The sequence below is a fragment of the Gymnodraco acuticeps genome, unplaced genomic scaffold (assembly GCF_902827175.1).
Source record: "Gymnodraco acuticeps unplaced genomic scaffold, fGymAcu1.1, whole genome shotgun sequence".
NCBI lineage: Eukaryota > Metazoa > Chordata > Actinopteri > Perciformes > Bathydraconidae > Gymnodraco > Gymnodraco acuticeps.
Window position 1 is genome coordinate 32,047 of NW_022990235.1, and position 13,099 is coordinate 45,145.

General features: G+C 40.3%; 1 protein-coding gene across 1 annotated transcript; it reads left to right on the plus strand.

Moving 5' to 3' along the window:
- Window positions 1–1,827: 1,827 nt before the first annotated feature.
- Window positions 1,828–9,279, plus strand: LOC117548224 (protein ALP1-like). Its single transcript, XM_034219372.1, has 2 exons — window positions 1,828–1,885; window positions 7,823–9,279. The coding sequence occupies exon 2, from the start codon at window positions 7,841–7,843 to the stop codon at window positions 8,546–8,548; it is 708 nt and encodes a 235-aa protein (XP_034075263.1). The 5' UTR covers window positions 1,828–1,885; window positions 7,823–7,840; the 3' UTR covers window positions 8,549–9,279.
- Window positions 9,280–13,099: the final 3,820 nt, after the last annotated feature.

Consider the following 13,099-nt stretch of genomic DNA (forward strand, 5'->3'; position numbering starts at 1 on the left):
ATCAGAGATTCTTCCTCCCTCACAGCATTCAAAACATCACTCAAAACCCACCTGTTCAACACTGCATTCAACCACTGACCACCCCCCTCCCCCCCTATTTTCTGTTTTGTTTATCTCTTTTTGTATTTCTTTATCTATTTTTTTTGTTTTCTCTTGTCTTTCTTTATTCTTTTCTTAATTCTCTGTCAAAGCGTCTTTGAGTTTCATGAAAAGCGCTATAAAAGTCCCATGTGTTAATATTATTATTAAACATCCATGCTGTAGTCCGCTGTATAGAAAACTGTAGTTTCCATAGTTTCCCCACAGCAGCAGACGCACATTCATGACGTCCGCTGGCGCATCATAAACACGTCGGATAGTGAAAGTGCAGTTGGATTCTCTAAAGTACCGCAGTCTCTTTTCCTAAGTCCTTTTGAATTCTCCTATCCACTATCCCTTAACCCCGTGACGTTTCACTCAGAGGTCAAGGAATAGACGATAGGGTTAGACGTTAGGAGCTGATTGTTGGACTATTCGACTGCAACCCTTGTGTTTTTGAGAGCTTATGACAGGAGGACATTGTACTGGTTGTGAGAGAGCATACTTTAAAAGGAAGTCAGGTTGATCCAACAGGAAGCCAGTTTGAATATTCATTCCTTGACTGGTTTACAGCCTTGAAAACAAAGCCTGAAGCTGCTCAGAGCACGGCTACATTTGAGCTGCAATAAGAACTTTTGGTAACACTTTATATTAAGGTACACAAATTCACCATCAACTAGTTGATAATTAACATGCATATTAGCAGTTTATTAGCTATTTATTAGTCATTATAAAAGACTTATTAATGACTTATTCTACATGACCAGATTATACAAGTAATAGGCCATTAGTTGAGAGTTTTTCCTCAATAACCCTCTAATTAGTGCTTATTTATTGCAAGTAAGGAAGTTGTTGTACATGAGTTTTGGTCTTAATATGCGCTGCTCAATATGGGCCCAATAAGACAGTAGTACCTAATTTTGAGTTATTTAGACTTAATTAACACTTAATAGTTTCATGTCTTGTTACATAAGAATAGATCATAATTAATCCAAAAAATATCTATTTGTGATCATACTGTGTGACCTGCTTGTATGTATTTACACTATAGGTGTACTGTGCTCTCCAGCGACATGCAGTCAGGGGAGGCAGAGCCTCACCTGTCATACTCCAATGTAACGGAAAAACAACTAAAGAAAAACTAAATAGTAATAATAATAAAATGTCTCCACTGATCTGTGTTGCAAGTGTGATTTATGTTTGATTCCAATCGCTTTTTATAGTCAAAATCAGCAAATTTGCCGAGCTCCGCTAAAACTACGGGTAGCGATGAGAAGTGAGGCAGGGACGAGCTCTGCCTCTCGTAAGCCCACAGTAACTGGCTGGAGCGCGGGCACTAATGTAGCGCGGGCACTTACTGTGTGGTGAGGTGAGGCACAGATTAGATCTGCCTCACCTCAGAATGCGTCACCTCACAGAAACTGGCTGGAAAGCGGGCACTAAGCGCATGCCTGCACCATCTCACTGTATGTCACCAATGTAATGTTTGTAGATCCCTTTATTACATTTATCCTCGCCATCCATAGTCTCTAAATAACTTATTTCACGTATATGATATTTAGGCTCGCTGGTCTCATCATACAACGGCAATGAAAAAAGCACCAGGGGAGGCAGCCATAACCTCTGCCGCACTGAAGGGGGCGCAAGTGAGCCCACAGGTTCTTGTTGCTACTGTTATTCTACGCAGAGACGGTAGCAAACAACAAACTAGACTTTTGAAACTAGAGGAAGATAAGGAGGACTTTTACAAAAATGTAATGGAGATTGTTGTCCAGAAGGATAGCATGGACTTCATCTTCAAGTCAAGGTAAGACCCCAATTGTAATGCAAATGGCATCTTACTAAGAAAGAACAATCCAATATTTAGATGTTGGGTATCCTTTTGTTCAACGGTCTGTTTAAAATGAATTGAAGCATCAGACTAAAAAAGCTTTTGAAAATAACCGAATATTTCGATTAAGGTCAAAATATAATATTTGTAAATCGGACTCTGAAAGAGTCAGTGCCTCATCACCAGCCATGAACCTCACCGCACGTCACTGGTTCTCTCTATGTGTTGTACTGTCTCAGTGTGAACATAGATTAAACAGCCAGCCAAACTCTTTTGAGAGCCAGGGAATGAGCAGCCATGCTCCTTTATTGACTTATTTGCAGTCTACTGACATTCAAACGGAGTGAAACTATACAAAAATAAGTTACAAGGCACTTAATGATCTCATACATGCAAGTGTAACATACACAGATTAACACTTAGGACCGCTAAGTGTAAACAAGGTAAATATAGCTAATGCTAGCTGTGCAATAAGCATGTATACAGGCTAGTATGGCTAACGCTAGCGTGTATACTAGCGCGAATGCTAACGCATTTTAACGCAGTTTAAACATCTCCAAATGTCATCACATAAACACAATACATGTTACTAATCCTTACAGTCAGTGTAAGTGTTAGGCTTACGCTTACACTTACAGTCATTGCTTTCTGACGGACTTGACCCTTTTACTCTTCAGGTTACACAGGGAAAATTAGTAGTAGTCTACTGCCATTGTGGGCGGTGTCCATCAAACAAAAAACGTAGAGCCAATCAGGAACTGAGAATTTAGACCAACTTCCTTTTCAATCAAACTCACTTCCTTTTCAATCATACTCTCTCACACACATAACTATTCTTATGCACACACTAGGGGTTTCACCAACTAATCGACTACCTTTACCACTAGTCGGCGCTGTAGGCCCTAGTCAACTAGTCGTGAAAAAAATGCTTCAAAACACGTCCGACATTCTTATGTATGGCAGTACTTCAACAAAGATGTAACCAACTCCACAGTGAAGTGTCAGTTGTGTACAGCTGTACTAAAGTACAACAAAAATACATCTGCTTATGCACAACCATCTGAAGATGAGACACCCGCTGCCGACAGCTAGCACTAGCAGTAATGCTAGCACCAGTGAGCAACGGACCGGCGTCAGCACAGGACAGAGGCAGACGAGCAGCAAGAAAAAACGGGTCTACAGTGATGCGAGCTAGGGTTTACTGCCAGCGGACACTGCATATCCCCACAATGGATAACCCACTGGAGTGGTGGGCAAAAAACGTGCACCGCGTCCCCCGTTTAGCCAAGCTTTCGAGGAGCTACCTGGCTATTCCAGCCACCCCGAGTGAGAGGGTTTTTTCCCTGGCAGGCAACACTGTCACCCGAAAGCGGTCAAGCCTCCTTCCCTCACATGTCGATGCGTTGGTGTTCCTCAACGCAAACCAAAAATCTGGAAAGGTGGACGTTATCGTGGAGGACAGCGAGTAAAGTGTTGCGCACTGGATTTACGTGGCATTTCAGTAAACAGAGTTTTTTGCTGTCGATTTTGGTGAGTCCAGTTACTGTTTGTTATTTACTAAGTCCAGTTACTGTTTGTTATTTACTAAGTCCAGTTACTGTTTGTTATTTACTCAGCCATGTAACACAAATTAAAATGCAGTGTTTAATGTAACTATGAGTTCCGATATAAAATACAGTTGTACACCTCTCTTTGTGTGTCTTTATTATGACGTGTCGACTAGTCGACTGCTATTTTGAAAAACGTGTCGACTAGTAAATATTGGTAGTTGTGAAACCCCTAGCACACACCCTATCATTCTGTTTTATACACATACCTATAGTCATTCACATGAACTATTATTACCTCTTATATAAGCTATTATTCGGCCTTTCATTCACTGCTATTCTGTTTTACATATATGACTATTGTTATTAACATGAAATACTATTCCCTCTTACAAAGGTTATTATTCTGTTTTACATACATTGTTTACCGATTACACACATACTACTATCCTCTTTCACATACACTATTATAATGTTCTATTAGATTATAGTTGTTTGTGAAAGACAATAGTGGTGTGTGTACGAGAGTATGATGGTGCGTTTAAGAGATGTTGTTTTTGTGTTTGAGAGAGAATAGTTATTTATGTATGATAGTATGATAGTAAATGAAGGAAGGAATGACAGTACGTTAAAGATGGTATGATGATTTGTGTGAAAGAGTCTGGTGGTGTACATGTGAGATTCTGATATTGTTTGTAAGACGAAGTATGAGTTGTGAGCTAGACGGCCTCTCATAGATGCACAGTGTCGTCACGGTACTCTTCTGATGCATGTCCGACACACTGCTCAGGTTGTGTTCACACCATTGCCTGTCTGTTAAATAAACAATAATTCAATACACCAACCTCCATGGATTTAAACGTATTCTCAAGCAGGCATAGCACGGTTAAGCAAAAACCCACTGGAGGTGGATCAGGTGGTGATGTGATCCACAAGGGGAGCCAGAAACTATAAACAGCTGATTGCATTCTCCGAGAAGCTGCATTTGCATAACAACATATCACAGAAAATGTTTAAACTCAAAGTGACCTTAGCACACCCATCACTTTTGAAATTGTCTAATAAAACAATCCTATGAGAAAGGAAGCTCTGCGTCCTCCCTGGAGGAGTCACTGGAGTGTATGAGGTGTGTGATTGGATCGTTACACAGCCAATTATGCTGAACTAACCTACACACAACTCCAGTCCAGCTACAGGCTAACAAGGCAAAAGGGATGTTTGGCACTACAAAGGAATTAGTATAAACATTCCAAAAACACTTCAGTAGACGGTTTTTTATTTGTTTAGATCTTTGAATACACCGTTTTATTTTTGCGAAATACCCCAACATTTCCTTTACATCATACTATATAATTTATATGACTACTCTGACAGAAAAGTTACTTAACCTGTTTAGCCCTGAGCCTGTTTTTCAGGTCTCAGGCTCGAAAATGACATTCCCAGAACAAATGACCATATATTCCCTTCTAAAAGGGTTAAATTAATAATATTTTCCCTCAAAGTAATGATAACCTGTGAGTTGGATGTAGAAGAGTCAGAATCAATATAGATGTTTTTTTATTTTAAAGAAAATTCAGATTGAACATAGTAAAAAACTGTAAATTATAGTGTCCGTCCAAAAAATATTTTTTACTTAAAAAAGTACCCTTGGATGATGGTAAAGTAGACTAAAAACTTTAGGAATCCAAAGTACAACATATACCCTGTATCAATATTGATGCAAAACAAGTGACATTTGACCTTTTTAGAGAGGTTTAGCCAAAAAAACTCCACCTCTGAGGTGATTTGGGTGGAAATGGGGGTTTTACCGTTTCTCTGGAACCCATTGGTCGATTTTGGTGATTGACATATCTTTCTGACCGTTAGAACCAATAGAATCGAAGGGGAATCTCCCCACTCACACACATGGTAAAACAAAAAGGTGGGGGATTCGCGGACGCAGTTTTGCACGAGAGTGAAGCTGTCTCTAGCTCTGACTTCCAGAAACGGAAAAGGAGGTTTATTGCTTATGGATTATCAGAAATCATTTCAAAGGGACACAGACACATTGGATTAACCTATGGATTAACTTCAGCAGCGTTTTTATCGTTTTAATGCCATTGAAGACCACGTTTGACCAGACAAAGACACAGGTGAGTCATGTTAGCATTTTTAGCTACCTAGCGCCACATTTTTTGATGTCTGTTTTTGTTTATAAAGTCGCGATTTCGTATAATTGAGTGATAATGAGGGTATCCTTCAATTATGTGTCACCTCACGATGTGAAACGATGTCATGGATGTGCAGAAAAGATAAATAATAAAGTTTTGTGAGTGAATTTCGGTGCAGTCATCTGTTAGTATTTTTCGCTCGTTGCTAATTCAGAGGCTCAGCGTTAGCATTGTGGGTTTTATTTTTGAAAAAAATATAATAATGATCAGTTAGATGAGTTTCCTCCCGTTACATGGATATAAAACATTATTTGTTTATTAAATGAACATGCCCTCAGACACTGTTTACTGCAAGATGTTGCGGCAGTGCCCCGGTACCGGGGTCTCTCGGGCTTAACAGGTTAAAGGGGACCTATCATGCAAAATGCACTTTTTGATGTCTTTTATACATAAACATGTGTCCCCGGTGTGTCGGGGAACTCACGCAGCGTCAGAAAATAAAACCCTCTCTCTTTTCCTCCGTACCCAAATCTCTAAAAACGGGGGTACAACAGAGCTGATCCAGATTTGCGTCCGATATGACGTAATAACGGAAATGTGGACCCACGGCACTATCAGAAAATTGCTATCAGAAATAATGCCCGACTGTTTTGGTCGTAATATGGTCGGTGTTTACATTAGCATCGCTAACACTCAGAGCTAACCTGTGCTGAGCATGTGTGTGAAGAAGCAGGAAATAAAAAGGAACTCACCTTGTGGTATAACCGGCAAGAGAGAAAGCATTTGAGCTCCATACTGATTCAGAAATAATCCTTGATAATCCATGATATGGCGTTTCATCACGGCAGTATTCAGTTTAGACAGTAGCTGCCGAGTCCCGCATGAGCTCAGCCCCCACCTTTTTTATTTTTATACATTTTTATTTTTTAAAGCTTTATACCCAAAATCAGCCCTTTTGAAACAGGAAGTGAAATAGAGGGATATGAGGCATAGCTAGAATGGGTGATCTGTTTGGTATTTGGAGCAAAACACAGACATGTTTTTTATATTTTTATATATCTGAGACCTATGCTATTGCCTAAAAATAGCATGATAGGTGCACTTTAATTGTTTTGCAGCATGAACAATGTTAAGTCTAAATGCCAAGTCTCCAGATGAAATCAGGTGGATATTTTGTGCATGTGCATTTTTTGGCAGGCACCAATCAGGATTAGAACGAGCCTGGGCATCGCCATTGACTGAAACACACTAGACTTACATGACAACTGTATATTATTTGACAATACATCTCCAATATAGTTTTGTTTTAATCAAACAGGGTTTATTTTATGGTGTGGTCCAAACGCAAGATGTTTTCCTTTTGGTTTCTTTTTTTTTTTCTCTGATGCAGCGATTAGTATACAAGTAAAATGTCTTCAACAATTGTATACATGCATCCATACTATACTGGTTAGCAATGAATCCATGAATGTCTACAGGCTGTAACCTGCATTAATCAATACAGAATTTGATGGAGCAAACCAGATTTAAATAGAGAATTTGAACGGCACTTATCATGGCTGCCACTGAGGGACTTCCGGGTAATTTCACTCCGTTAGGAAGGTTCCTAAGCTAAATGGACTATTCGACTTCAGCCCTGTTGTCCAACCCACATCCCTCGGCTGCATTGACCTGCGTTGCTATCCGCCGCCTGTTAGAGGGTGCAAGGGCAAGATCCGTCAGAAGGCGCAGAAGGTTGAGGCGCATTTTAGCGATGTGGCAGGTAAACATTTCAATATTGCTAATACAACAATTCTCTTAACTTTATTTCTTATATAGTATTAACTTTGTATGTGTAATAAAAATAGATATTTTGATATATTTTGATATACATTCATTATTCTTTCTTTCCTTATAAGCTATACGTGTATATCTATATACAGTAGTGTCTGTAGAATTCCAACACAGAGAAATGTTGTTAGTAGTTTATAGATTAAAAAAGGAAAGGTTAATTTGACTCAAAAATAGTAAATCCAGATAAACAGATAATGCTGCAGTGGTCTCAGAATTGTTTACAGAGCTGTATATATATATATATATATATATATAAACAATCTGTAAACAATGTGTGTGTGTGTATTTTATATATAAAATACAGTTTATATAGGGTGTGTATACAAATATATCATGGAATATAGTATTTTTACAATACTGTGTCCTGTGTTTGTCTTTTACAGGGGGGCAAAGGTCTTTACATGCAGCTCAATGCTACTGCCCCAATTCTCGCCTTGTATGCCAACCCTGAAGCCTGTTTAAAGAAGGACTTTAGAGTTAAGCGCTCTAGTGTGGCTTATTTAGTGCAGATGCTTTCCTCCCCAAAGGACCACGGATGGGGACAAGACATCGAGGTGCTTGTTCTCCTCTACAGCTTGGCCCATGGACTATCGCTCTCTGTGGTGAGTTCAGCATTCGGGATTCCCAAATCGACGGTCCACAGGATCACCAGACACGTCATCGGGAAGATAAAGGCCAACCTGAAGACCCTAATTTCCCTGCCAACCGCATATGAGCTTCCAGAGATTGGAGACGGCTTCTATCAGCTTGCCAAGAGCCCTGCATTTCACCGTGCTGCTGGTGCGATTCATGGATGCCACATACGCATCAAACCTTCAGGAAACGAGTACCACAAAGACTGCATAAACTACAAGCTGTTTCTTTCCATCCAGATGCAGGCCATCTGTGACTCAACTGGGAGATTCCTGGATGTTTTCATTGGCTATCCAGGCTCCGTTCATGATGCCAGAGTACTTCGCAACAGCCCCATCTTCTGCCAGGCACTGTTTCCCCCAGCTGGTTGGTTCCTTGAGGATTACTCAATGTCCCTCATGGCCAGGTGCAGGCCAGATTCAACGCGCATCATGCCAGGGCTCGGTGTGTGGTGGAAAGAGCATTTGGAAGGATGAAGACTCGCTGGAGGGCCACCCTTTTCAAAGCGCTGGAGGTCAGTCCAAGCTTTGCCCCTGACATCATTGCATGTTGTGCATTTCTGCACAATCTGTGCATAAACATGAATGATGTCCTTGAGGATGCTGAAGCCTTCCCCCCTGAAGATCAGGACCAGAATCCTCCCCCTGCCGCAGCAGGTGGACAGGAAAGTCCTAGACACCACCTAAGGGACAGGATTGCTGCACAACTCTCTGCTCCTGTCCAAATGGCACCACACCTGAGAGAGCACGACTACATTTAATGTACTTTGTTTTTGTGTGTTTTTTTTTGGCAAAACGTGGTTCTCTGTTAACTTGGGTTTTTTAAATTATGTGCACACATACCTGATTTAATTTGTGTTTGTTAGCGAGCTCCACTTCTCACTTTAGAGAAAAGAGGTGAAATTAAAAAAACCTGTGCAACGTTGATTTCAAACTTGGTTTTCCTCAATTGTCTTTCTGCATAATCCCAAATTGGAGACAAATGTCCTTACCTCTTGGATCATTCAATCACATTATAGGAGCACAGAACAAAGGTTCAGAAAATGAAGACAGGTCTTCTAATACAATCACTTTTGTTTTTGAGTGCAACTCTGCAAATGGTTTGACATGAGCAATTAATGCCGTAAATGGCATGTATATTTTAATGCCTTATACCTATGAAGCGCACACGCATATCTTTATTTAAAATGCTGATATCCAGGGTTAATCTTCAGACGGTGATGAGGGTGGTTCAGACGGTGATGAGGGTGGTGAGGGACCTGGATCATCAGCCACATTGGGGGGGGGGGGGGAAGAGGAGCAGGAAGCAACCTCCGAATCAAATAGGATTGTGGGGTTTGCCAAGGCTGAGGCAACAAGGACAGGAGGACTAATTGAAGACCTTGCACCTATGGCCTCATCCATGGCCATGAGGAAGGGCCATGTTGCTGAAGTTTCTTCCCCCTGATCAGTCCCTGCTCCAGTCCTTGGCATTTTAAGTTCCTATTGCAAACAAACGCATGTTAGAAATCTTTGTTCAGCTTTTTTAAAAACAAACAAATGTTTTACATTAACAATAAACCATTTACCTTGTATTATTTTTTAGGTTCTCCCATTTCTTGGAGGCCTGTTTGTGAGACACATGTTGCCCAAGGTCCAGTTCCTTAATGATTGACCTGTTATCATAGAATATTTCAACAATATATATTGGTGTTAAGGCAATGACCCCAAGTGCACATTCATTACTTTCATTGCACAAAATATGAATTGAGTGCATAATATAACTCACTCCCATGCTTCTTTGGCAGCATTTCGTTTTTTTTCTTAACAGGTTGTCCTTGTCCATCCTTAATGCAATAAGTGCCTTGGTTTTTACCACAGCCCCTGAAATTACAAATCACAATTAAGTTTAAAACGATTTTGTAAGTGAATGGATGTGAGATGAATTGACACGTGTTGTTAGTTTGATTCCAATTTATATTTGTACATCTTCAAAATAAAAATCTAATGTAATCTTGCCAAATCAAATTAACACGTGTAGAGTTCAAAATATATGTTTCACAAAGGTATGTTTTAGTTAAGGCAACGTATTAATTATCGTTTAAAAAAATCACCACATGGAACTCACATTTGTATGACGTTGGGCACTCCATGCCCGAAAAACTGTTGCACACCTGTGGAGTGAGACTATCGAGCTTGCGTCCATGCAAACTCGCTGTCGGAGGCTTTTATAACCCACTACCCCTCCCCCTGATTGCTTTGGAACAGCCCTCAATGTGACGGACCCTCCACGTGAATGCGCAAACGGAGGGGGACTGTGTAGGGGGTGGTTTGGGATTGGGCCTTAGTCTCAGTTCCTGTCCTTCAATCCAAACATTGGTTTTAACTGTCTGTTTCAATTTAGTATTTAGTATCTATCTTTAAACCTGATGCAGGCCATTTCACTCAGTCTATATTGCTCCTGTTGTTTCATCTTCGGTATGCCGCTCACCATCCAACCCCTCTTTAACCTCAGGATACCTGCTTGACTAAATCTAAGACGTTTTCCCTGCCGTCTTCTTTAATAAATGATGGTTAATCATTAAAGGAATTAAGGATATTCATGTAATCCTGTCTCCAGCCCACCTTTCCTCTAACCTGACCCTCGTCAAAGACCCTTGTGTTCAAAGCTGTCCAGACAGATGCGGTCAAACGGCGGAGACCAACCACCCAAAAAGCCCACAGCTCTGTTGCTTAGCAACACATGGGTGAATATATATCATTTATCACAGCAGGGATTTGCATTTAAACGGTCATGTGAATTCAACTGATATAGTTTCCTTCTCTATTTGCTTCCTGAATATTGTAGATTCCTATGTTTTCAAATGTTCTTATTCCAATACTTCCCTCTGCTCTGTGCAACCATCATTCAGTCAGGAAGTTGAGGGTGCAGGTGGCGGCGGATGAAGATTCTCTGAAAGCCATTAAGTCTAAATATTAGTCATGATGCTTGGATTACATTCTGTCTGCCTCAATTACCTTGACAGGGGGCAACAGCCCATACAAACGGTTTTGGAACCAGAGATGAAACCCATAGAAAGGATTCATCTTCCTACAGTATATCATAACACTGTAGGTTGATCTAAAAGATGCATGTGGTCATGACATTACAGCCATTCTTTAAAACTGAGATGAATTGTGATTAAAAGTGGAATTATAGTTTGAGATTTAATTTCTCATGTAGAGCCTATTTATTAAAAATACATGAGATGCAACACAAACCTGTTTGAGTGCAACATCCCAGTTATAGCTCTAAACACTGTGTCCTGCAAGCCTGTCCGTCCTATGATTCATATTTCTGCTACAGCCCAATCAAACTCAGTCATCCAGCATAGAGCCCCCCCACTCTGTTCTGCTTGGATGTTGTGCGGAGATTGATGTGGAACATTAATACAGGTGCACCAGCAACAATAATGTACAGCACTATAAATAATAGTACAACCAGAGGGCCCAGATTATTGATATTCCCATAACACAACCCACTAGCCCTCTGGACAAAACAAACAGCATTTTGTTTTGATCTTTTCAGGTGCTTTGAACAATTGAACTGTATCCTCTTTGAGAGAAATATGAACTTGCTGGGTTGTACATTTGTTTATAATTAAACATTTCGATTTTAAATAAACAGATGTTAATCAATAAAGTGAGAAAGGAGAGCAAGGAGAGAATGGGTGCTACTTGCATGATTATATATATACTGTATATCACCACTACAATATTATTGATGATTATGATTGTTTAAACTGCTCTATTTCTGCTAGATTGTCTCACTTTTATTTACTTTCAAACATTTAACTTTCATTTTCCATTCAAATAAAAAAGGTTGAATGAAACATTTTCTTTATACATTTTGTTGTTGCTTTGACGGATGTACAATGTAAACTATAATCTAAATATGAATTACGATATTAAAACATTTTGATTTTAGTTATTAACTCTAATAATTCTCACCCCTGCAGCAGCACAGAAAATATGTAAATCAGAGGCACTTCATGATCATTACATACAGTGGTAAAATCATGATGTGGAGCAAAAGGGCAGAACTGTACAATTATGTAACAATCACATTTATTGTGATGTGTGTGTGTGTGTGTGTGTGTGTGTGTGTGTGTGTGTGTGTGTGTGTGTGTGTGTGTGTGTGTGTGTCAAAAGCTGTACATATTAGCAGAACATAAACAACACAAAGTACATTCCTCTGACTTCCTACGTACGTGTCAGACTCATAGTTAATACAGCAGGACAAATGCTGGCACAGCAGTTCCTGAGGATAAACCTTTTTGCTGACGTTGTTACCAAGTGGCCCGGGTTACTTGTTGTAACTCAGATGGGGTGGGCAAATTGTCACTTTCTGGTCCACAGTTGTTAGAGCTTATGTATCACACCCATCCTTTAGAAAGAATATAACTACTGTATTGTTAAACCTGTTTTGAATGTTTAACTACTGATTCCCTCAACCTATCCTAAGGGAGTACATGTACACGTTGTGCCTCTCCACCTCTGTTCCTTACTTCTTACTTGCTACCCCTTTCCCTCAACCTATCCTAAGGGAGTCCATGTACGTAGATACGTTAGTTTAGCTGCTGTAGGCTTAGACTGTCGGAGGACACCTTACTTCTTCCTTTTGTCTGTCTGTACCTGTGTACTCTCATGTTCCGAATAACCCAGCTTCCCCCAAATTTCTTTTTGGTGTCTATCTACGCCGGGATCCTGAGTCGTGGCTGATCCTGTTGCTGCGGTCCTGAGTCCTGGATCCTGTGTCCCTGGACCCTCTATCCTGAGTTCTGGATTTGAGTGCTGGACTTCGAGTCGTGGCTGAACCTGTCTCTGCGGTCCTGCCTGACTCTCATCATACTACTTCCCTGATGGCTCCCACAGGATTGTTGACATCCTCGTGGATTCATCTTCTTATTACAGACACATGCATTTCCAAACATTTGGTCTACCTACGCTGTAAAATGTATTATCTTCGATTTACACACAGCATCTATTGCACATCTGTCCGTCCTGGGA